Source organism: Podarcis pityusensis, assembly GCF_964106645.2.
Source record: "Podarcis pityusensis genome assembly, chromosome: 7".
NCBI classification, from domain to species: domain Eukaryota; kingdom Metazoa; phylum Chordata; class Lepidosauria; order Squamata; family Lacertidae; genus Podarcis; species Podarcis pityusensis.
In genome coordinates this window covers 29,846,604-29,868,921 of record NC_138031.1, presented here as the reverse complement: position 1 = coordinate 29,868,921, position 22,318 = coordinate 29,846,604, and the positions used below count along the sequence as shown (strand labels likewise).

At 42.3% G+C, this 22,318-nt stretch overlaps 2 protein-coding genes across 7 annotated transcripts in view; one reads left to right on the top strand and one right to left on the bottom strand.

Annotated features, from left to right (window-relative positions):
- The window catches only part of LOC308481351 (myelin P2 protein-like), a 215,637-nt gene extending 194,068 nt beyond the window's left edge, over positions 1-21,569 (top strand). Inside the window, exons 1-5 of one of the 6 annotated variants that reach the window (XM_081013695.1) lie at positions 17,636-17,836; positions 19,334-19,442; positions 20,018-20,190; positions 20,384-20,485; positions 21,412-21,569. In XM_081013695.1, coding sequence (XP_080869821.1) covers positions 19,370-19,442; positions 20,018-20,190; positions 20,384-20,485; positions 21,412-21,462 — 399 coding nt within the window. In that variant the 5' untranslated portion in view covers positions 17,636-17,836; positions 19,334-19,369 and the 3' untranslated portion in view covers positions 21,463-21,569. Of the gene's footprint in view, positions 1-17,635; positions 17,837-18,328; positions 18,495-18,561; positions 18,579-19,330; positions 19,443-20,017; positions 20,191-20,383; positions 20,486-21,411 lie in introns of those variants that run through there. The other 5 variants (XM_081013693.1, XM_081013698.1, XM_081013694.1 and 2 more) reach the window with 5 other exon arrangements.
- LOC308481349 (fatty acid-binding protein, adipocyte-like) lies at positions 5,173-12,452 on the bottom strand. The gene is made up of 4 exons (XM_081013690.1): positions 12,294-12,452; positions 9,885-10,057; positions 9,193-9,294; positions 5,173-5,425 (listed from the first exon to the last, which is right to left on the bottom strand). The coding sequence occupies exons 1-4, from the start codon at positions 12,364-12,366 to the stop codon at positions 5,375-5,377; spliced, it is 399 nt and encodes a 132-aa protein (XP_080869816.1). The 5' UTR covers positions 12,367-12,452; the 3' UTR covers positions 5,173-5,374.
- Positions 21,570-22,318: the final 749 nt, after the last annotated feature.

Here is a 22,318-nt window from a genome sequence, read left to right as displayed (position 1 = left end):
CTCATTGGGATGGGAATTGGGGGCACAGTTCTTCTATTCGTACTTGCATGATACCTGACCAGAGAGTAGCATTGCAGGGAATGACAATGTCTATCAGCCCCCTGGAAAATATGCTATGGGATCTGATAGTTCCAATCTTGTTCCTGATGTTGTTTAGCATCAAGGTGTTGGGTGAGATTTAGAGCAAGGTGTCTTCAGTGTACTTATTGTTAACATCCAACTATATTTCTCCATACAATTACACACACACACACGCGCGCGCACACACACACACACACACACACACACACACACGTGGTAGGAGACTAGGAATGCTATTCTCTTAAGATACATCTGTTCACAAATATCAAAAATGGAGAGGAGTTTGAAAAAGGATAGTAAATTAACTTTCTTTCATAGCCATTATTATTATTACTGCTTCATCCACGTATGTGGTTCTTTACTAACAATGTGAGGGTGGATTCCCACCTGTAGACCAGGTGCAGGGAACCTTTGGCCCTCCAGATGTTGCTGAATGACAACATCCATCACCCCCAGCAAACATGGCCAGTGGCCAGGGATGATGAGAATTGTAATTCCCTACACCTGCCCTAGAAGCATCTAGATAGAGATACCAGGAGATACAGGATGTGATGGAAGAAGAAAATTTTAAGGTAGAGAAGCAGGGCATGATGTCATCAAATATACGTGCTATTGAAAACCAGGAGCTTTGATCAGATAATCCAGAAAGAGTGTGGAACTCACAGCCTGGTGAGTCTGTTGATGGTGGTAGCCAATTTGTGGAGTGATGTAGCAGCCACCATGGTTGAGGAAAAAGGGCAATTTTCATGTGAGATCTCAGTGTAGACGTGTGAAATCTCAGGGTAGGGTAGTACAGTGGTACCTCGGGTTACATACACTTCAGGTTACATACGCTTCAGGTTACAGACTCCGCTAACCCAGAAATAGTGCTTCAGGTTAAGAACCTTGCTTCAAGATAAGAACAGAAATCGTGCTCCGGCGGTGCGGCAGCAGCAGGAGGCCCCATTAGCTAAAGTGGTGCTTCAGGATAAGAACAGTTTCAGGTTAAGAACAGACCTCCGGAACGAATTAAGTACTTAACCCGAGGTACCACTGTACCTATTTTTAAAACACAGGTTACCATCTTGCCCAACCTCCTTCCTCCTTAAGTGAAAGAGGGGAAACTTTTCCCAGCCTTCCATTCCTAGTTTAGAGACTCTGAGGAGTGCAGTAGCTACTGGTTAACAGGGTCAGAAAGGCATTTTACTCCCAACCACAGCTGGTATTAGGTTCAGGGGTTTTCACCTTTCACACAGCGGGTAGCAACTGTTAGGCATCTCATCTCCATTGGGATGGGTAGAAGTTTAAAGGTGGGGGAACCCTGAAGGGGTCATGAAAGGTGAACAGCCCCTGCCCCTAGCTTGGGTGGGTCAGGCTGTCCAGTAGCTATCTCAAGATACCAGTGGCCCAAGTTGCATAGTTATCTGCCATGCTGGGTCACGGATGCCAATTGATGACCAGTGGATGCCATGATAGGCATGTGGTATGATGGCAGCACATCAGGTTGGTAGCCTACAGATCCTAACCCAATGCCAGCCCCACCCATGTCAGTCAGTCAATCAAGTTGTGGCCAAGTTTTCATCCATACATATCTCTTGGTCTTTATTGTTTTGCACCCACACTTGGCCATGACAGGGGCTGCCCCACAAAAACTGCAGTGTAGGTGAACACCTTTGTTTCAAGCAGCTCCAATAATCTTTGTATTGAATCACAAAGACAATCAAGGTGTGGAGAATATTCCTGACTACAAAGGTGAAAGTAATGGTTGTTTAATAGTAACGAAAGTGTCTACAGCCTCATTGTGACCCCAAGTTACTCCAGTTATTGTTGTTGTGGTGCAGAGTGATAGCTTGAGAAAAAGGGTGACAAATAGGCAAAACTTAATGCAATTTCTTTGTAGAGCATAAGTAGCAGAACTCAAATGAAAGCAAGATCTGGCGCACCACAGAGTCATCTGTTGCGATGAGTAATGTAGGGGAAAGGACAAGCAGATTATTATTATCACATAGCCTGAGTTTATGAAAGCAATAAGCCTGTCAAGATAATCTGGAGCCTCTTGACCTCACATGTAGGTCAAGTGATTCAGCAGGGCAAATCTTTCGAAATATGCTGATAGACATGGTCTTGCTACTTGCATGTGAAAAATTGGTTGCATCTCTGGCTCACCATCATTCAGGAATACTAAAAGCAAGACACAAAGTTTTATGGGGCAGATTTTGACCCTAAGCTGACGTCCAATGTATCTTGAGACATGAGAATGTCCCAAACGAAAGCATCAGGAGAAGAACACTTTAATCTGCTTCACTTGGTTTTAAAATGGAAACTAAGAAACCAACACAGATAGTCTTAGGTGGTGTTTTTCTGTCCCCAACTGAATTCAAGCTGCCTCAGCTCCAGAATAAGTCACATGTAATGTGTCAGGAAAAGGGCCTTATCTGCTTCTCTTTCTTGAAAAATGGCATGGGGTAGATGAAATCTGATGAAACTGAACAATCTGAAAATATTAATTCATATCTGAGGTTGAACAATTTAATTTGGGGTGGTGCAGGGGAGGGGAATCAATTATCCAAGACCAGGGTCCAAATCCTCACATGGCCATGAAGCTCATTGCGTGCCCTTGGGTCAGTCACTGCCTCTCAGCCTAATTTACCTCACAGGGTTGTTGTGGGGATTCAGTGAGGAGGGGGAGAAGCATGTATGCCACACTGACCTCCTTGGAGGAAAAGGTGGGCTATAAACACAATAAGAAATTCAAAATCCATGTGCCACAATCATTTTGTAATGTATGGCTAAGACCTAAAGGTAAAGCTTCCCCAGAATTCTCTCCTTGTGCATCATGTAATTATAAGAATCAAATAAAGACGAAATGAGATCCTGGGAGATATGAGAGAATGGGAAATGTAAGGTTTCTAAACTCTGCAAGACTTTTTGCATGTTAATAATGAGATCATTTCATTTGAACAACTAAGAGAGAGACCTTTTGTTCCTCAAAGGTTTAAGTATTTTCAGATAAGGCAACCCATACATTCTTTAAAAAGAAAGTATGGAGCCTTTGGAAGTTGTAAAAAATGAAAATTATAATAAATGAGCCAGTTGGAAAAGGAAAGGTGGGTACAGTCTGTAGATTATATTCATTATTGGCTTTGGTTTAAAGATAGGAAAATGTGAACTCAAGTTATTTTTTCCCCATATATACATATTTATGTGTGTGTATGGGGGTTTTTGTAATAAATGTTAGTAACAGATAAAATAAATAAATGGGGGGTGTCTTAATTGCTTAGAACATCTTTTTACTCAGTATGTGAACTTTGTGTGAAGTACCATGCCCACAAAACCAGCTCATTTGTAAGATTCAGTTGGTTTTCTTGGGATGCGTTTTGCCTCAGGTACTTTTTGTTTTTGTAAATGGTAAGTCACTGAAATTTAGGAACAGTGTTTCCTACTGCAGAGGAACCAATAAATGAGAACTGTGTTGTAGTAGGTCTACTTCTGTGTAAGTTCTGCCATGAAAAATGCAGCCAGGGTGGATTACAACCTTGTGCAACTATCTACCATCCAATCTGAATAGTCTTCCTTTAATGGGAAAAAGCTCTAATAACTGACTGGGCAGACTAAACTGATCCTCCAGTCCACTAAAGATTCCTTAACAGCACAATCCAAAGCATGTGTCTACTTAAAAATAAACCTCATTGAATTCCACAGGACTTACTTCCAGGTAAGCAGGCACAGGGCTACAGCTTCATGCATGGAGTAGGAGACTTCACTGCCTAATGTTTGGGGAGCAATTGTGTATCTGATATGATATGGCACTGAATCCAGCCTTCACAGATAATTCTTCATCTGGGTTGCTTGAACCATCATCTTTGAGAGTTAAGCAAACTGTGCTTCTTCTGCCTGTGTACACATGAGGCTGGCTCATGTCAGACTACTGAACCCTTGAAGCCAGTTGCATATTCTGAGTCACATCAACTTTCAGGCACAAGTCCTTCCCATTCATTCCCAACATCCTTTTAATTGGGGAGATGCCAGGGATCAGCCCTGCAACTCCTCAGTGTCTGCTCAGCCCCTGAGCTAAAGCCCCACCCTTCTAGATGAGCTTCTCAGATTAAATGTGTGGAAGAGCATTTTGATGAGGACAATGTAGTGCGGATGTGACGGAAAAGTTCCATGCACAAATGGCAATGGGGAAAGCAAACAAAATGGAGTTAATTGCAACATTTCCTCCCCAACCCAGTGCTGGATGACTTGGTAAGATTCAACACTCTGTCAAGAGAGATGCCTGCATGTTTGTGCATGAAGTATATATTGCTCATGCACACTGCTGCCAAATGTCCATCAGAGGAGTGAAGCTCAGTGGCTGAGGATCAGCTTTGTATACAGATACAGTGGTACCTCGGGCTACACATGCTTCAGGTTACAGACTCCGCTGACCCAGAAATAGTACCTCGGGTTAAGAACTTTGCTTCAGGATGAGAACAGAAATCGTGCTCTGGTGGCGCGGCAGCAGCAGGAGGCCCCATTAGCTAAAGTGGTGCTTCAGGTTAAGAACAGTTTCAGGTTAAGAACGGACCTCCGGAACGAATTAAGTACTTAACCCGAGGTACCACTGTAGTCCTAAATTCAATCCCTGGCATCACCTGGTAGGGCTGGGACAGAATCCTGCCTGAAACCCTGCAGAGGCACTGCCACTCAGTATAGATCAGGGTTTCCCAAACTTGGGTCTGCAGCTGTTTTGGGACTACAGTTTCCATCATCCCTGACCACTGGTCCTGCTAGCTAGGGATGTTGGGAGTTGTAGTCCAAAAACTGCTGGAGACCCAAATTTAGGAAACCCTGGTATAGACAATACCCAGCTAGATAGACCAATGTTCGGACTTCCTATGACAGCTGGCTGAGCATCCAAGCAGGTCTCCCACACCAAGGAAGGTCAGGTTACCAGGTACCTCTGCTGTAGAGAAGAAATGGCTGTTCTAGATGCCAGGTTTTTGCTACTATTTTAAGAGGGGATTAGTGAAGCTTGGCAGATCCCACAGAAAGAATTCTGAAATCTCACTTTGGACTTATTCCTTTTTCGGCTTCCATACAGAATCTGACCGCAAAAAAACAGCAACATTGTTTCTTTATCATTAAGCACTTTATTGAATAGTCACCATACTTTTAGTTTGAATACTGTATACAGGTTCTTTGGAACGGTTCTATCAATAACATATCAGTTCTTTGGAGAAAGCAACTGCCTTGTGGGTCTCTGCATCCCGAAGCAGCTAACTCTCCTGCTTCTGTGTCCCACTAACCACACAGGGGAAGGAGTCTATCTTCATGCTTTCTCATACACTCTGGTGCAGACAACGTTGTTCATTTCACACACCTAGGAGGTAACAGACAGGAGAATCAGTATATCACAGAATCCATTCTTTTCATACAAGCAACTTCAGACAAGTTGCTCAAGTGTTCAATTGTTTAAATAAGTATTTGTTGAGGTGAAAAGTTTCAAGATTTACAAGAATGCCAAGAGTTGAGTAAGCAGTCTGACTTCAGCTAAGACAGCAGTATTATTAATTGTTTTATTACTTGCCCTTCACCAAAAGATCCCAGGACAAGTGTCAGCATTAAAAAACCACAGTAAGAAACCCCAAACCCATAACCTTAAAATCATAATCCATAACACACATTACAGGTAGAATACCAAACTCAGTTCTTAATGGCACAGGTAAATAGGTTCATCTTTGGCAACCAACATTTGTTGTTAAAAGATTGTGCCAAATGCACCTCTGTGGTGAGGGAGTTCCACATTTTGAGGGCCATTGCCAAGAGGACTCTCTCACAGGTTGTCACCCTCTAAATCTTTGAGAGTAGCAAAAACTCCAGGAGGGCCTTCTCTGCTTATCTTAATCTCCAAGCTGTTGCTGCTCTTTCAGACATTTGAGGCCAAAGTTTTAGGGCTTTAAACACTAACACAAACATCTTGAAGTAGGCTTGGAGGAGAATAGGCAACCAATACAGATGATTCACTGCAAGTTCTGCAGCACTTACAGCTTTTAAGGGGAATCCCACATAAATCAGCTTGCAATGGTCTAATCTGGGGGTTATCAGAGTATGGAGCATCTCCTGTTCACATCCCTTATGGTGTTTCTAAATGCAGGAGGACCAGAACTAGATTACTAGAGAACAAGCCCCCATTCAGATGCAGCCACAGTAGTACGAGAGATGCTTCTGCAGGTCACAAGTCAGAGTTGTTGACAAAATGACACAGCAAAATGGGCCTGGCCGAAATCACATGATCTTTCACACCACCAACCGGCAACCTCACTGGTGACCACTGTTACATCATTCACAAGCATCTTACAGCTGTGCACATATTTGTATACATGGCAGCAGCTTCCATGCTCCCACATATAAAGGGAGCCTTGTTCTGGTGAATGTCAAATGCTGAACACAACAAGTGATTTTGTGGGGAACCAACTTAACATTCCAAATGCAGGTGGGAAGTCAGTACTCACTAAGAGATCGTTCTGGATTTAAAGTGCTTGTTCTAAACCTTAAGCATAGGGTCAGGCCAGAACCCCAGAAAATCCAAAGCTTTTCCTGAGCCCTAGTAGCTTGCTTCTCACAAACAGATTTCCATTGGCCCCCCAAATTAGATTCTCCATGCCCCAATAACCTCAAACCCTGAAGAAAATGATGTATAACTGATTGTCATGCAGAGGCAGAATAAGCCACAGTAAGTTGTTTTTATGCCACGATGACGTCTAAGCTGCACTAGTTTAATATACTCTCTGTCAGACTTCCCAAAATGCAGTCTAGAAAATTCCAGCAGCTTCAAAAGTGCAGCCACTAATTTGTTGCCCAATAGATTATTGACAACACACCTCTCCCAACATATTTTGGGACTCAATTCAAAGCACAGTTTTAGAGCTGTAAAGCTTTGGAGGTCTGGGTCCTGGTATTCTACGTTTGTTATCACTAGTGCTTTTGAGTATGTTCCTAATAAAAGGCAAAATATAGAGAACAGTGTTGATGGGGAACTTGTGGCCCTTCTGATGTCAGAAACAATCTGAGATTGTGGGAACTGTAATCAAACAACATCTGGAGGACCCACAGGTTCCCAACCTCTGATAGAGATTTGGAGATAAGAAGAGCATGTTTCCTGGAAGATAATTTGGATTCTTTTTCGGTGCAAAAAAGAGATACACCCTGACAGAAGAGAAGCTAGGCAGAGAGGTGCCCAGATTTCCCTGTACCTTAATGCTGACTGGCAGTATCAACCACTGTTTCATCCAATTACCTGGCGTCTCCCTTAATCTGTGAACTATGCCTACGGCTGGTAGTCTACATGCATGGACATGTGCAGAGTTCAGTATGCTTGGATAGCTCTGACAACCAGCACAACAGCCAAAGAAACTTGGAGGTTAAGTTCACGCCTGCAAGCTGGTCAACCCGCTTGTGTGTCTGTGGGATTCCTCTTGCACAAAGTCTTGGATAGCACCTTTGTAGCATCTTTGAAGTAACTGCCATTAATACTTGATGTCCCCCGCCCCTGAGATCCTACACATTGGGGTGGCAAGCACGGAGCTATTTGTCTACTCATCGTAAACCATTATTGGGAAGAACACCACACCTTTCACCCTAAGGTCCCAGGGCAGGTTACAACAATTAAACCCCAGTATTAAAAACTGTCATCAGTTTGTTTATAAAACCTGTGTCCTGGCAATTGCAGAGATCGTTTGAAACCCTGTAGGTACTGGTCACGGAATATGTCCCTTTACTCAACAGGATAGATTTTATAAGCCCATCAATTAGTGCCAAGTTTATTGCCCGTCCTTCTCCAGTAGGTCCCAAGGCAGGTTACAGCACTATAAAACTCAGTATTAAAAACAATTAAAACAAATTACAGTCATTTGGACAGGGTGGGTCCTGAAAGCACACATCTCACATTTCTAAAGCCAGGCTAAATAGGTGCATCATCAGCATCTGCCAAAAGCTGTGTAGCGAAGGTGCCAGGTGTACCTCTCTGTGAGGTGGGAATTTCACAACTCAGGGCCTACCACACATCCCAGGCTTATGAAGGGGGTGGAACTACCAAGAGGGCTCCCTCTGCTTATCTTAATATCCAAGATGGTGTGTAGGAAAGGATGCAGTCTCTCAGATATTTTGAGGATAAGCAGTTAAGGGCTTTAAATACTATTGTGAGTGCCTTGGATTGGGCCCAGAATACAACTGGCAACTAATGAAACTGTTTCAAAACAGGTTTGTTTGTTTTTTGCAAATTCCAAGTGGACCCCGGCCAGTAATCTGAAATTCGGACCATTTGAAATTTCTGTGTTGCCTTCAAGGGCAGCCCCACCTAGAGCACATTGCAGTAATCCAATCTGGAAGTTACGCTGTAGCTGGCAACAGAAACTCCCTCATAATTTCCAGTGCCTTCCAACAACCTACCTTTTCCATCTGACCCTGTGTCTATCACTTGCAAAAATGGTATTCAGAACACTACCTACTTCATCAAAGCCCATTTAAGCCCACTGATTCCAATTAACATGTATTCTTAACAATATCACTGAGTCAATGGCACTTAAAAATGGGATTGAGTGATGCCCTTGAACCAGCCTTCCCCCACCTGATATCTTCCAGATGTTTTGGACTACTGCTCCCATCAGCCCCAGTTATCACGGCCATGCTGACTGGGGCTGATGTGAGTTCCAATCCAAACATTTGCAGCTGTCTTAAACCATAACAGCATATTGTTCGATTTAAAGTTTGTCCCGAGTGAATTTTAGCTGTTTATCGTTCCTGTTTCCTTAGGTTCAAATGCAAGGAAATGCTGGATCAGATTATGTACCATGGCTCTCATAAAATGAGAAACACCATGTTTATATATATATTGTCCAAATACAAGTGACTGCAAGGAGCAGCCATCAAAGTGTGCTGTTTTGATGTAAAAAATTGTTTGAGCAATTGCATTCCATGCCCCCTTAAAAGTAGTTTCTGTACCTATTAAGCTCTTCTGTCACCATGCATGTGGTATAGATTGCATCGTTGCTTCCATTTTTATCTCTCCCTTTCATTAGCGATAGTGCATAATTTTTCCATTTCTACTTTCACATTGCAATATAGATACAAGGGGAAAAATGAACTCACCACAACCAGCTTTCCATCTTCTATTTTTCTTTTTATTGTGGTCTCTTTGCCATCCCATTTCTGCAACTGATTGAGCGACCCATTGTCTAATGTTACAATACTCTGCCAAGAAAAGAGTGACTATCTGGTTAGTGGATCCTAAATCATGTTAAACTGTAGTTAAGCAGCTTATTTGTGGTTTCGCCCAATGCATGAACTGGCAAACCATGGAGTAATTGCCAAAGCACACCTCTCCAGAAGCTAAACCAGGGGTAGCCAAGGTGGTACCCTCCAGATAAAGCTTTTTGCTTGGCTGGATAGAAAGTAGAGATATGTAAATAAGGGAAGAGAGAGCATGTGGTTGGAATGTAGCCCACTAGACAAAAATCAGCACCACCTCCAATGCTCTTCCATTGGACCCTGCCAACCCCTAGAACATGGCCCCCAAACAGTTGTTGACAAGAGAATGGGGCCCTCAAGATAAGAAATGTTCCCCATCCATGGCCTTGGAAGTGCATACCAAAGGTTCCCATGACCATTAACTACTGCTTGATACCTTGGGCAAACTCTTCCTCCACATTCAGATGGAAAAATCAGTCCATCCAAATCTGATCTTTCAGATCCACTCCACCTCCCACACCACACTTCAAGTGATATCCATCCTGCACCACCAAGACTCGGATCAAATAAATTAAGAAAACAGCAGGACATACCTTTACTTTCCTGTCATCTGCTGTGGTCTCATCAAACGGTTCCCCCAGTTTGAAGGAAATCTCGGTGTTCTTTAAACTGCTCTCTGTTTTGATGGTTATAACATCTCCATTGCAACTGATGATCACATTGGGCTTGGCAATACCAGCCACCTTCCTGGTGGGAAAGCCCACACCTAGAAGCCAAATGAAACACTGTTAAGCTCTCAGCGTAAGCTGCTGGGTGTCTGAAGATCAAGGCAGTTAACTAGTCAGGGCAGTGGGACATCCCAAGCTAGGTCCTGAAGGATAACTTTAAGGAAAGAGTGGGGAAGATTTAAAAGCACAGCATGGGCAACCAAACATTTGTCCTGCTCAAGCTTCCCTTCTCTGCAACTATTCACACACACACACACACACACACACACACACACCGGGGTCTACCTCTGGGCAGAGTGTAACTGGAAGAAACAGCTAGAGAAAAACTATTTCAGGAGAAGAGCATTGGTGGCAAAATGGAGAATGAAGTGTTATGCATTCCCATGCTGTGGTATTGAGATAGTGCAGGATGAACATCTATCCAGACCAGGACGCCATGTTCTGCAGTAGTCATGTGCCTTCAAGAGTCCCAAGCTGGATGTGTGCACAATAGCAATTTCCTGCTTGTGTTTCCCAGTGACATATTCAGATGACCATTGTGACCTTCTGAAGTGGTAACATATTGCCATCATGACTTGTAGCAATTGATAACCTTCTCCTCCATGAACGTGCCTAATCCTCTTTTATCCTGCTCTTTAAAGCTCAGTGTCCCAGCACTCTTCTTTTCTTTTGCTTCCAGAGTTTTCCCCACAAAAAGCCTCTCTTTAAAGCTGAAGGGCAACAAATGACAATTCAGGTTTTCCGTGGAATGCAGTTTGCTCCAATTCAGCTTTAGAGAGTGGGTCTTCACAGAGAAAGCTCTAGAGCAAAAAAAGTGTGTCTGGACATGAAGCTTTAAAGTGTGGACCGCTTCTAGAAAGAGCAGAGGAAAGGCAAGCATGGGTAAGTCCCATACTGGTGGCCATTGACACATCTCAGGGGAAAACTTGTTTACCACTTTTGAGTTCTTTGGAGATATAAATGCAATAAAAAACAAAAGATGGTAGCCAATTACAGAGTTTCATTTATGTACTACATAAACCATGCTCCCTGCTTTACGGTGCTTGCCACTATCCATTTATCCATTTCCAGTATGCTGGCCTTTCTGTTGTCAAAACCACACCACCCATGAATAAGAGGAGAGTATCAGCGAACTCATGGGAACCTTCCCAATGGTTGCAGAAACACAAAGTATTTTTTGGGGGGGACTTAGGGGGTCCACCCCCATAAAAACCCAGCTCAGTGAGGACTGAACGTGTTTACTGCTCATAAAATACCAGTTGAGCTCAGAAATGGGGGGGGGGACGGACTGAAGACTGAACAGGGGCGGGGGAGAATAGAACTGATGGAGAACAGGATGAAAATCACATCTGGGTACATAGGATAGAGGAAAACCACCTCATTGGATGGATATATCATTTCTGAGAAGTTACTTTCAAATGAACCCCAAAATGGACAGAGAAATCAAAGAGCGATGTAGCTAAACTGGCTACCAGTACTTCAATATCCCCCTACCCATGAAGAACCACCCCCCAGACCATTGGGGACTGAGCATGTCCAGCGGGCACCGTTTAAAAGCAAGCGGAAAAGGAGGGGAAATACCACAGATTAGCTGGTTCATGAAGAGAAGCACTCCACACTGAAATATTTTGTTGGCAAGCGGCACTTATGGCTTTTCTTTCTAGATATCCCGCTGCTAAAATAGTGGCAACACTATTCGGGTAGCTATCAGTTCAGCAACATGATTAAATGGTAATGAGTAAAAAGGATTTCAATAAGTTTTTTAAAAATGGCCAGCACTATAAACACTTTAAGTAGATTTTTTGAATAGTCCCGTGTTACAGACTTTTTTCTAGTACTAGTTAAAAAACACAAAAATTAACAGATAAAAATGGTACCCTTGTAGCCTTTGTGTGGAAAATGGGCTGAGCTTACAATAGGTCTTACTACTTAATAAGCTTCTTTAGGATTACCATGCAATTTACTTGGAAATCATTCAAAATAACAATGTGGCACCTGCTTAACAAGCATGCATAGGATTATGCAACAACAACTTGATTTGAGTTACAGCATTCCATCCAGACTCTCACTTTATTAAAGAAGTCTAAATCCAGTAAACAAAGCAACTTAATGTTAAATTCAGAACTATAGAAAACTACTTGCAGAACAGCAGCTGATAATTTGTTTTTTAGTTATCAATGTGGGTGGGAAAAAAGGATTTTCACACATAAGAAAACTAAAGCAAAAAACTCAGCATCATAACCAAACCCACAAAAAATATTGCTTCCTACTTACCAAGTTCTTTCATATAGTCATCAAATTTTTCAGTGGAAACAAGCTTCCAAGTTCCCAAAAATTGTTCACACATAGTGTAGGATTAACTGAGTCTCCTGAGGAACTTCTTACAAGTTTAACTAAGCACCACAAAGAGCACAGCACCTCTACTATACAGCCAGATGATGACTTTAAAAAGAAACCCTGAGCATGTGACCCTCAAAAGATTAGCCAATGGTAACAGAGACTCTCAAGGACTCCAATTACGAGTTTCTTCCTTTCTCAGTGGGTCATAGTACTATTAGTCACTGCAATATAAATCACTGTATTGTCAGCACTTAATTATTGTGCTTGAGTGTCTGTGGCAATTTCTGCTGTTGCATCCTAATTAATTTTCCTGGTTGGGGAGGAAATATTGTAACCTTTATTCTGCATTGATTTAGTAATGACTCCTCTCCACCACATGATTACACACTCACAATTACTAACAGAGGAATCCTGTGCATGGTTCATTCAGAAGATAGTGAGGCCCACAGTGCTATCTTCTTCCATGACTCAGCAGCATAGAAATACTTGAGTTGTCTCAAATGGTGTGTGCCAAAACTTTAAATGCATGGTGGTAGAAGAGCTGCTTTAGTTGCTCTCGGGTAGGTGGATCAAAGACTGTGATCTTCAAAGCTGCTCAGATGTGGCAGCTTGGATAATCAAAAGATTCTTATTACAATATCATGTAAATGTTATGGGAGCGATTTTTGAATCAGAGTGGCTATGAGAAAATGAATGCAAGCAACTCTCATGTCACACTGATTCACATTACAGTCCTGTGCGTGTCTATTCAAAAGTAAGACCGAATTCAGTTCAGAGGAATTTACTCCTTAATAAGTGTGTACAGGATCTAGCTACTTAGCTACTAAAGTCCATAGGCCCACTCATGGGTGAGTAGAAGTGCACTCATACAGCTAGACCCTGTGCATTCTTACTCTAAACTTTGTCCCACTGAATTTTTAGCATGGTACTTACTGCATAGTAAGTGTGTGCATAGAACTGGAAGCTTAAACTGGCTTGTCTCCTTTAATTCACACTCAGTTCACACTCAGAACAGATCTGGTGAAATCAATGGACAAATCAAACGTGTCACTAATCAGATTTATGCCAGTCATAGGCAAACTTGGCCCTCCAGATGTTTTGGGACTACAAGTCCCATCATACCTCGCTAACAGGACCAGTGATCAGGGATGATGGGACTTGTAGTCTCAAAACATCTGGAGGGCTGAGTTTGCCTATGCCTGATTTATGCTGTTATGGACAAATGCAAATAGAAAAGGAAAGGAAGAATTGTTCTTGCTAGGGATGGGCAAAACTGTAATTTGGTTCCTCTCAATTTCTCATTTTTCCAAACCTACATGATTTTGCCAAATATGCATGCTTTGGCATGCAATTTCCCCTAATATAGATTTTTGTGTTATTTCCCCTAATAAATGCATTTTTATAGTATATGATTTTTATTTTTTTTATTTTTTTTGGTACACAATACTGGGCTGAAGAACTGCACTGCAAAATCTGTAAATTTCAAAGGATGTCTGTGTTTTGGTTTGCACATTGCTTTGGAACATGCAAGTTAGGTAGCTCCTCCTTTATATGTGAACAGAATCTTGGAGAAGCCAGTTCCAGAGTTTGACGATGTGCTGATTGAAGCAGTCCTTGCTTTTGTCTTAGCGGCACCCTTAACGAAGTACAGTGCCTTGGATTCTTTAGGGAAATCCACGCTTGTTGAAATAGTTTCACAGTGCTTTCAGTGTATAGCACTGATGTTGCTTTATATCAACAGAGAGAACTTTGAGGCTGCCTAACAATATTAATCAACCTTTCACTCATTTTTGAAAGGAATCAGTCTTTTTTTTGAACTTTGTTCCTTCATTTCCTCCCTCTCGCTGGCTCCTAGCTTTGACTCTTGCTTCTTTACCCATTTAAGAGGGGAAATGAGTTTTCAGTTATACAGCTGGGCTTTTATAGAGGGAAATTATTCTATTATTCTTTGTGACAAGCAGCTCTTGTTTACGTGGCCCTTGGGAGAGCCTTACAGGAGTAGGGTTCTGATTTTTCTTTTTTCTTGGCAGGACTCCAGTGAATTTATCAGCTTCATGACGGGAAGAAAGCTTTTCTCATCATGAAGGCTGTGTACACACTACACATTTTAAAGCACCAAAAAACCCCCAAAGAATCCTGGGAACTGTAGTTTGTTAAGAGTGCTGGGAAGTGTAGCTCTGTGAGGGTAAACAAACTGCAGTTCCCAGAAAGCACAGTCAGGGTGGTCAGATAAACACTTCACACATGAGGTCACGAGTTGCACATTTTCTTTATGTGATAAGGGTTGCACATACAGCTCCTCCATGTAAGCAGATCATAGAATCATAGAGTTGGAAGGGACCCTGAGGTTCACAATTCAAAGTGTTAGTGCTGACTTTTAAAGGCCTAAACGGCCTCAGCCCAGTATACCTGAAGGCGTGTCTCCACCTTCATTATTCAGCCTGGACATTGAGGTTCAGCTCCTAGGGCCTTCTGGCGGTTCCCTCACTGCGAGAAGTCAAGTTACAAGGAACCAGGCAGAGGGCCTTCTCAGTAGTGGCGTCTGCCCTGTGGAAAGCCCTTCCATCAGATGTCAAGGAAATAAGCAACTATCTGACTTTTAGAAGACATCTGAAGGCAGCCCTGTTTAGGGAAATTTTTAATGTTTGATGTTTTATCGCTTTATTATTATTATTATTATTATTATTATTATTATTCTGTTGGGAGCCACCCAGGGTGACTGGGGAAACCCAGCCCGTTGGGTGGGGTATTATTAATAATAATAATAATAGATCTAGTTCAACCCTTGCAATACAGGAATATGCAGCTGTCACATAAAAGGATCAAATCTGAAACCTTGACGTTATCAGCACCATGCTCTAATCAGCTGAGCTATCCAGGAGCTCCACACATGTATTTTGGCAGACAATGTGTGCCAAGTATGCAGATGGTGGGCACATGACTGCCACATGTATTGCCAGTGTAGGCATGGTGGCAACAGAGGGGGCTAGCCCACACAGCCCTCTCCCGTCATTATTTGAATATAAACTCCCCAATTGTAATGGGCAGAACTTACCAATTCTGCCTCTTCTATGCTTTCCTAACATTCAGGCAGTGGTGACTGAAGCTCAAGGACTTCAGTTTATGGTATTTCATACAGGGCAGCTGTTGGAAAGGTCTTGTCCTTTCTGCCTTCCAGAATCTACCACTGCGCAACATCATTCACAACCCAGCTATTAATCCACATGAAAGTAATTTATGAGTCAAAAGTTGAACTCAGTGCTTTATGCAGGTACATAAACCTAGCTTGGCATGGACTGGGAGTAGGTGGCAAGTCATGCCACAATGTTCCAGACATCTAAACAGGCGTTGCAAAGATTGCTTCCTGGAAAACAAGTCCGCTGGGCCAACCAGACTCCTGCTTGCTCCTTAAAATGGTAGGCTGGAGTCATACTCATCTTGAAGCTCTGTAGCAACTCTTGTTGTTGTTTTGTTGTTATGTTGTTTCAGGACTGATGGTTTTCTTGGACTTAATCTGAACTGAGGCTGATTTCAGGCATGATTTGCAGCTAAGCTTTGCTAATACAATGTCCAAGATCTTTAAGAGTTCTAAAAACTGCTAGTCAATGTCCTGTTGAATATTATTCTAAAAAATATAACTAATCGTTCTGTAAGAACTGACATTAAACCGCCTACAGCTAAGAAAAAGGAACTTCACAAAGTTTGACCTTCATCTTGGAAAAATTGATAAACAGCAGGAATACACTGAAGACGTAAACAAGACATTTTCTGCTTAGACTGGAGATACATTACAACACAAACTCAGGTGTTTCCTTTTTCCTGGCTATCAGGATTTCTATCCTACAGCTGCTTTGTATTTGACGTTCCTGCTTTTAATTACAAGTAATTAGGAAGGGCAACATTGTTGCAGGCTTCCTCTTGAACAGTTCAGCAAATGAGTTAGATTGCCTTTGCTACTGCAAGATGGTTGTCAGTCTAGCTTAAAGTTGACAGAAACTTTATAGTACAGAGGCACAGAGACACCACAGGAGATCAAACTACCAAATACAGTATGCAACTTTCATTGGTATCATCTTACAATGTGGCAAATATTGCAAATATCAGATGCAAACAAATGGGTGATAAAAGGAGTTGAAGTTTCCTTGTTCTAACTGACCCTCTCCTTTTTTCAACTTTACACAGAAATTCAACAGTGGCATGAAGTATTCCCACAGCATGGAGAAAGGTAACAGCCACAAGGGACACTGTAATAGCTAAGTCATTGCTGGTGTTAAAAAGGTTTGTTTGGACTGTTTTGTGTCAAATGGATAGCTTTTTACATCAACACTGCATCAGTTGTGCATCCAAACTTGGCCTGCTTCTTAAATGAATGCAGGAATGTTTTAAGTAAAGCAGGTTTTCCAGCTACTCAAATTCCCCATCAGACACTCCACACTAATAATTAGAAGAAGAAACTGAACTAACATAAAGGGTGTTCTGCTCCTTGCTTACACCCTGTATCTGTGACAATTTCTCCATAATAGTCAGTGCTTATTTACTATACAGTGAAGATTCATTTATGATTCTGCCTTAGTTCATTAACTAACAGGCACAAAAAGGTGGACTTTGAGACTATTTACAAAGATGTGAAAAGTGCTACCTGCCCAAAGATGTAGGTGAAGAAGAGAATGTTCTGGCCCAAAAGATGATGGTGCTTTCACATAGTTTAGGCAGTTTGTTTTTAAGCATTCTGCCCTATATTTGTGTACATGTGGTCCCTGACATTGGGTCATAATCCCCACCCCCTGCCCATTTTTCCAATTGCCAATTGCTTTCTAACTGCACATTTTTCCAGCTCTAAATTTTGCATCCAATTGCACAGTGGAAGTTATTTTCTCTTTCATTTATTCTGCTTTGACCTAAGTGTAATCGTCGTGGTTTCCTTCTGTGGAAATGCAAAGGTCTTTCCTGGCTGGTAAGGAGCAGTAATGACCATTTTATCTCTCACAACTTTCTTATTAACCTTCAATACTTCCAGAGCAACTTTCTTTGCTAATGCATGTATTATTTGAAGTGCACTGACACGCAGGGGCCAGAAAGCAATTTTAGCTTTGCTTCCCTGCTGCGTTTTGTACCGGACATTTTTTTATCTAGCTGCACTTTTCAGTCTATTAGGGGACTATACCATGTGTCATGGCTGTTTGGGGTGGGTGGGGAGAAGGAAAGGGAGAGATTTAATAACCGGATTGAAATTTCACTTCAGGGTGAGATTTAAGACACATATGAGGATACCCTCGTTAGCTTACAGGCATTTAACCTGCCAACGCTCTGTACTACTAACACAAAGTTTCTATCCGTCACCTTTCTAAAATGTCACCTACCCAGAAAGCAAAAGTCCTTGGGACCCTTTTGACCCTGGAAATATTTCAGGTTTTGAAGCCATAAGACTGTAGCACCGAGTTGGCGATCTCAGTATTAAGGATAATATATCTGTATAGGTAAGCTGCGAACTTTTAAAAAAGGTTTCTGGGGAAACACTGACCTTTTCAAGTACATGATTTGCTTTGATTGAAATCGCTTCTATCTATCTACTTATCTTCAAGCACTTTTCTTTTCCATGCTTTCGGGATGGGCCCACCACCTTCCTGCACCTCTACCCCAGAACAAGTTTTCTACTCAAGCTACATAACAGGCAGAAACCCAACAAATGCTACTTTCCTCCAGTATATGCATGCAACTGACAGGGGGGATCCTCACCAGTTGAATTACTGCCTGCTATACAGCTGCTAAAGGGAGAGAAGGCCCAGTAAAAAAAAAGGATCATTTGCAATGATTTAGGCCATGTGTGTCTATAATGTGGCCTGATTTTTAGAAGCATTGTCCTCTCTTTGAAGGAGCCCTCAGTGTGGAAAAACTCTGATCCAATGCCAGTTTAAAGATAAAGAACCATTAACAGAGAAAGGAAGGACCTGGAAGAGGCCCGCAGGCCACTAGGGTTGCCAGGTCAAGGGCATCCCAGACCCGGAGATTTCAGGGCCCAAACCTGAGACCTATGGATGGGCCCTGGCCATGTTATGACATGATGCCCCTGGTGATGTCACGAGGACAGGCCCTGGAGAGGGAGTGAGGAGCGGAGGAGGACAGACCACACAGAGTGTCAGTGCTATAATTTGCAGCTAGCTTCTGCCAGGCTGAAGAGTGCCAGTTGCGTGCATAGTCCATCAGGCCCAGAGGAAAAGTATGAGCAAATAGATGAGTGAACAGCAAGCAGTGCTGCTTCCTGTTTTCCTCCTCCTCCTTGAACATTGGGCCTGAAGAGTAAGAGGCAGCAGGAGGAGGAAAAAGTGCTGGCAGTGAGGAGAAGCATCATCACAGACCCTCCAAGTGTCCCTTTTTTCAAGGGATGTCCCTGATTTAGAGAAGCCGTCCCGGTTTCTGATTTGATCCTGGAATGTCCCACTTTTCCTTAGGATGTCCCTATTTTCATTGGAGAAATGCTGGAGGATATGGAGTTATCCGATCCCCAAGCTTCCTCTATAGGGAAGTTTTTTTAAAAAAATGTTTACTGTTTTATTGTGTTTTTATGTATGGTGGAAGCTGCCCAGAGTGGCTGGGGCAAGCCAGTAGGATGTGTGGGGTATAAATAGTAAAATTATCACTATGGACTGGGACGTCCCTATTTTCATCGGAGAAATGTTGTAGGATATGTCATCAGTTGATGAGAGATAGTAGTGAACCCCTAGGCAACCCAACTATTTAAAGGCCTAATTGACTGAGGCCCCAAATATTTGAGATACCCTCTCAGATCAGCAGAGAGACCTTCTAGGTAGTCCCACCACCCTTATAAGTTTGGCAGAAGGCAGCCCAGGAGACGACATTCTGTAGCAACTAACTCCCTGTCTGAACATGCCAAGGGCATAAAAAAATCTGGAGCTGGCCCGCCAAAAGCTACCTTTTCCTACAAAAAATTATCATCATGTTTTCCCATACAGCAGTACTCACGAAGATTTTCTCCCCATCACTCTTACGTAATGGTTGAGCAGTTCTCAGGAACCTGGAAACTCATCTCTAGTGAAAATTTTGATGAATATATGAAAGAACTGGGTAAGCAAACGTTTTGTCACAAACTAAGGGCTTATCCCCTGGGGGAAATGGCTCTTTAGCATTCAATCCAAGGAAACCGCAGATTTTCTCTGGATTGATGTTTGCTCCGATTTAGCACTAAAGAATAGGTTTTCCCTGGGAAAGGAGTGGGGCAACAAGAAAACTGTTCAGAATGAGTCTGAGGCACTTTGGCTTAAAAGAAATACTGTTTAACAGAAAATAGATGTTATCATGGACTAAATATCTTAAATACTCTCCTCCCACTGTTTTTATGTAACTGGCAGATGGAGAATCAGAAGTCCTTTTTATTTTTCTCTAATGTTTCTTTTCCTTTTTTCCCTTTCCTTTTTCTATTTTCTCTTTCTCTCTCCTTCCATCTTCTTGCTTCTTCCCCCTTTCTTTGTCTCTGTTTTTTGCTTTCTACTTCTTCTTTTGGGTCATATTTTTGGGGCCTTTGTTAAGGTCCAGGGATTGTGTACTCATGGGGTTGGTAGATGGTTGAGAGTGGCCCTAGGTGAGAGACAGGGTAATGTCAGTCTCCCAAGGTGAAATTCTGTTTTCCTTCTCATCTGCAGGAGTAGGTTTTGCCCAAAGGAAACTGGCCAGCCTAGCCAAACCCACCATGATCATCACCACAGACAAAGATGTAGCCACCATCAGAACAGAGACTGTCTTTAAAGTTGCTGAGATTTCCTTCAAGCTAGACCAAGAGTTTGAGGAAATAACAATGGATAACAGGCGTGCCAAGGTGAATATTATTGTTTCCCCTAGGAATGGTTCCCATGGTGGGAAGCGCAGTATCTTGACAGAGGGGTCTGCTAATAATCAGAACTTCAGTTAGATAAATACAGTATATTCCTGTTGGTGGGGGAGAAGAAAGATAGCAGGTAAAACCAAAAATTCATCTCCTTATAACTCTTACTTTTATCATTATTTTTAAGAGCATTATAACAAGAGAGAATGACACTCTGATTCAAGTGCAGAAGTGGAATGGCAACGAGACTATCATCAAACGAAAAATAGCAGATGGAACTATGGTGTTGGTAAGCTTTTTCCATTTCATTCATACATCCATGTGACCAGGGGAAGGACCATAGTCCAGTGGCGGAAGATAGGGCTGCCATATGTCCGGATTCTGTTGGACATTACAGGGATTTCAAAGGCGGAATTGACGTTTGGGGGGGGAATATAGCAACCCTATGGAACATTCAAACAGTTCCAGGTTCAATCCTGAGTATCGCCAGCTAGGGCTGCTAAGGTCCTCTGTCTGAAAAGTCCCTGCCAGTCAGTGTGAGACAGAACTGAACCAGATGGACCAATGGTCTGATTATGCAGGGCAGCTCATTACGTTTCACCCGGGGTTTTAAGGCAGTCAGTTCTGTTGTTGTTGTTGTTGTTGTTGTTGTTGTTGTTGTTGTTGTTGTTGTTGTTTGCTTAAAGTTGCAGCGATCAAGGCTGTAGTGTCAAGAGCCAAGGATAATGCTATTCTTCCCAATCAAGTTGATTTCACCAGTACTAGGACATAGTATACCTTCCCCGCCCATCAGACTGGAGCATGGAAGGAGAGAGTGGAAAAAAACAAGAAGAAATTGGGAAGAATAGCATTCTCCTTGGCTCTTGACACTACAGCCTTGATAGCTGCATTGTATTATGACAACCACCCTTCTGAAGTTAACAAATTGCTATTCTACCCCTATGTCCTTTCTGTGAGGCAGTTACAGAAGGAGTGAGTAGACAGCCCCCAAAGTATATGAGGAAGGGTAGGATTCGTGTGTCCATGATTTCAACAGCATGTGCAGGTCTGCTGCTTGGACATAAGCTATGGTTTAATGTAACATGCAAACTGGGCCAGTGTGACTGGCAACAGCATCACAACCCCACACATAGAAACAACTGAGAAGACACCAGCATTGCTATAAAGATGATTGACGACTATGGATTGTAACCTATTATTTTTTTCATTTGCTAGGAATGTATCATGAATGACATCATTTGTACCAGAGTCTATGGAAGAGTGTGAAGACATAATCTTTCCATTTCAGCTTGTTTTTCCTACAGCATATTAGTTTAGCGTTACAAAAATGAGCACAGCGCTTATGTGGAACTGAAATAAATAATTTCAAGGAATTGGCTTAAAGGAAGCTGCTTCAGTGACAGCCTTTCATATCACTCATACTCAGTCACCCACACACACAAACACATGCCCTTTGAACAAGTTTACTTTGCAAAATTGATCACAATTCCTTTTTGCAAACCAAGTTTCTTACAGTTTCATGCATGTAAGAACATTCTTAATTGCAAAGGTTTATTTTGCATTTCAGCATTTTCCTTTCGGACACACCAGTTTCCAGGAATATTTGCACCAGAATGCAAATCAGTGTAGGGGGCAGTGGCTGTAGCTTACCAGATTCGGATGGAATGTGTTATTGAGCAAGAAGTCCCTTTGAAGTCGGGCTGTATAATAAGCTACTTACCCAAATCTGGCTGTGAACTGCAGCTGTTGATTAAAGAGTTATGATAATATACTTAGGGTATCCAATAAAGGCTAACTTGAAGTTAAGTCCAGTGGAGTTTGCAGTTTACATTTTGGGATGAAAAACACGCTAGGGAGAATTTAAATAAGAGGCAATCCATATATTCCAAACAGCAGACAATCAAGTACTTCCCCAACTCTGAACATACATAAATCCCACAAAGCTTCATGCATGAAAAAAGCTAGCACATTAGGGAGGCACCTAGGCCAATATCAGTTTTCCAAGTACAGTGCTTTTTTCTCCTCTGTACATACAAGTCCCTATGCTAAATTTAAAGTAGTACAGTTGTACCTCTGCTTACATTTCCCTCTGGATATGTAATCTTTGGGATGCAGACGTGGC

What these genes read in the sequence shown, in the direction of transcription:
- LOC308481349 (XM_081013690.1), bottom strand. Translation starts at nt 12,366, where the DNA reads ATGTGTGAACAATTTTTGGGAACTTGGAAGCTTGTTTCCACTGAAAAA. An exon ending in CAGATGACAGGAAAGTAAAG is followed by an intron (nt 9,295 to 9,884) that starts GTATGTCCTGCT and finishes TTTTCTTGGCAG; the next exon opens with AGTATTGTAACATTAGACAA. An exon ending in AAGATGGAAAGCTGGTTGTG is followed by an intron (nt 5,426 to 9,192) that starts GTGAGTTCATTT and finishes GTTACCTCCTAG; the next exon opens with GTGTGTGAAATGAACAACGT.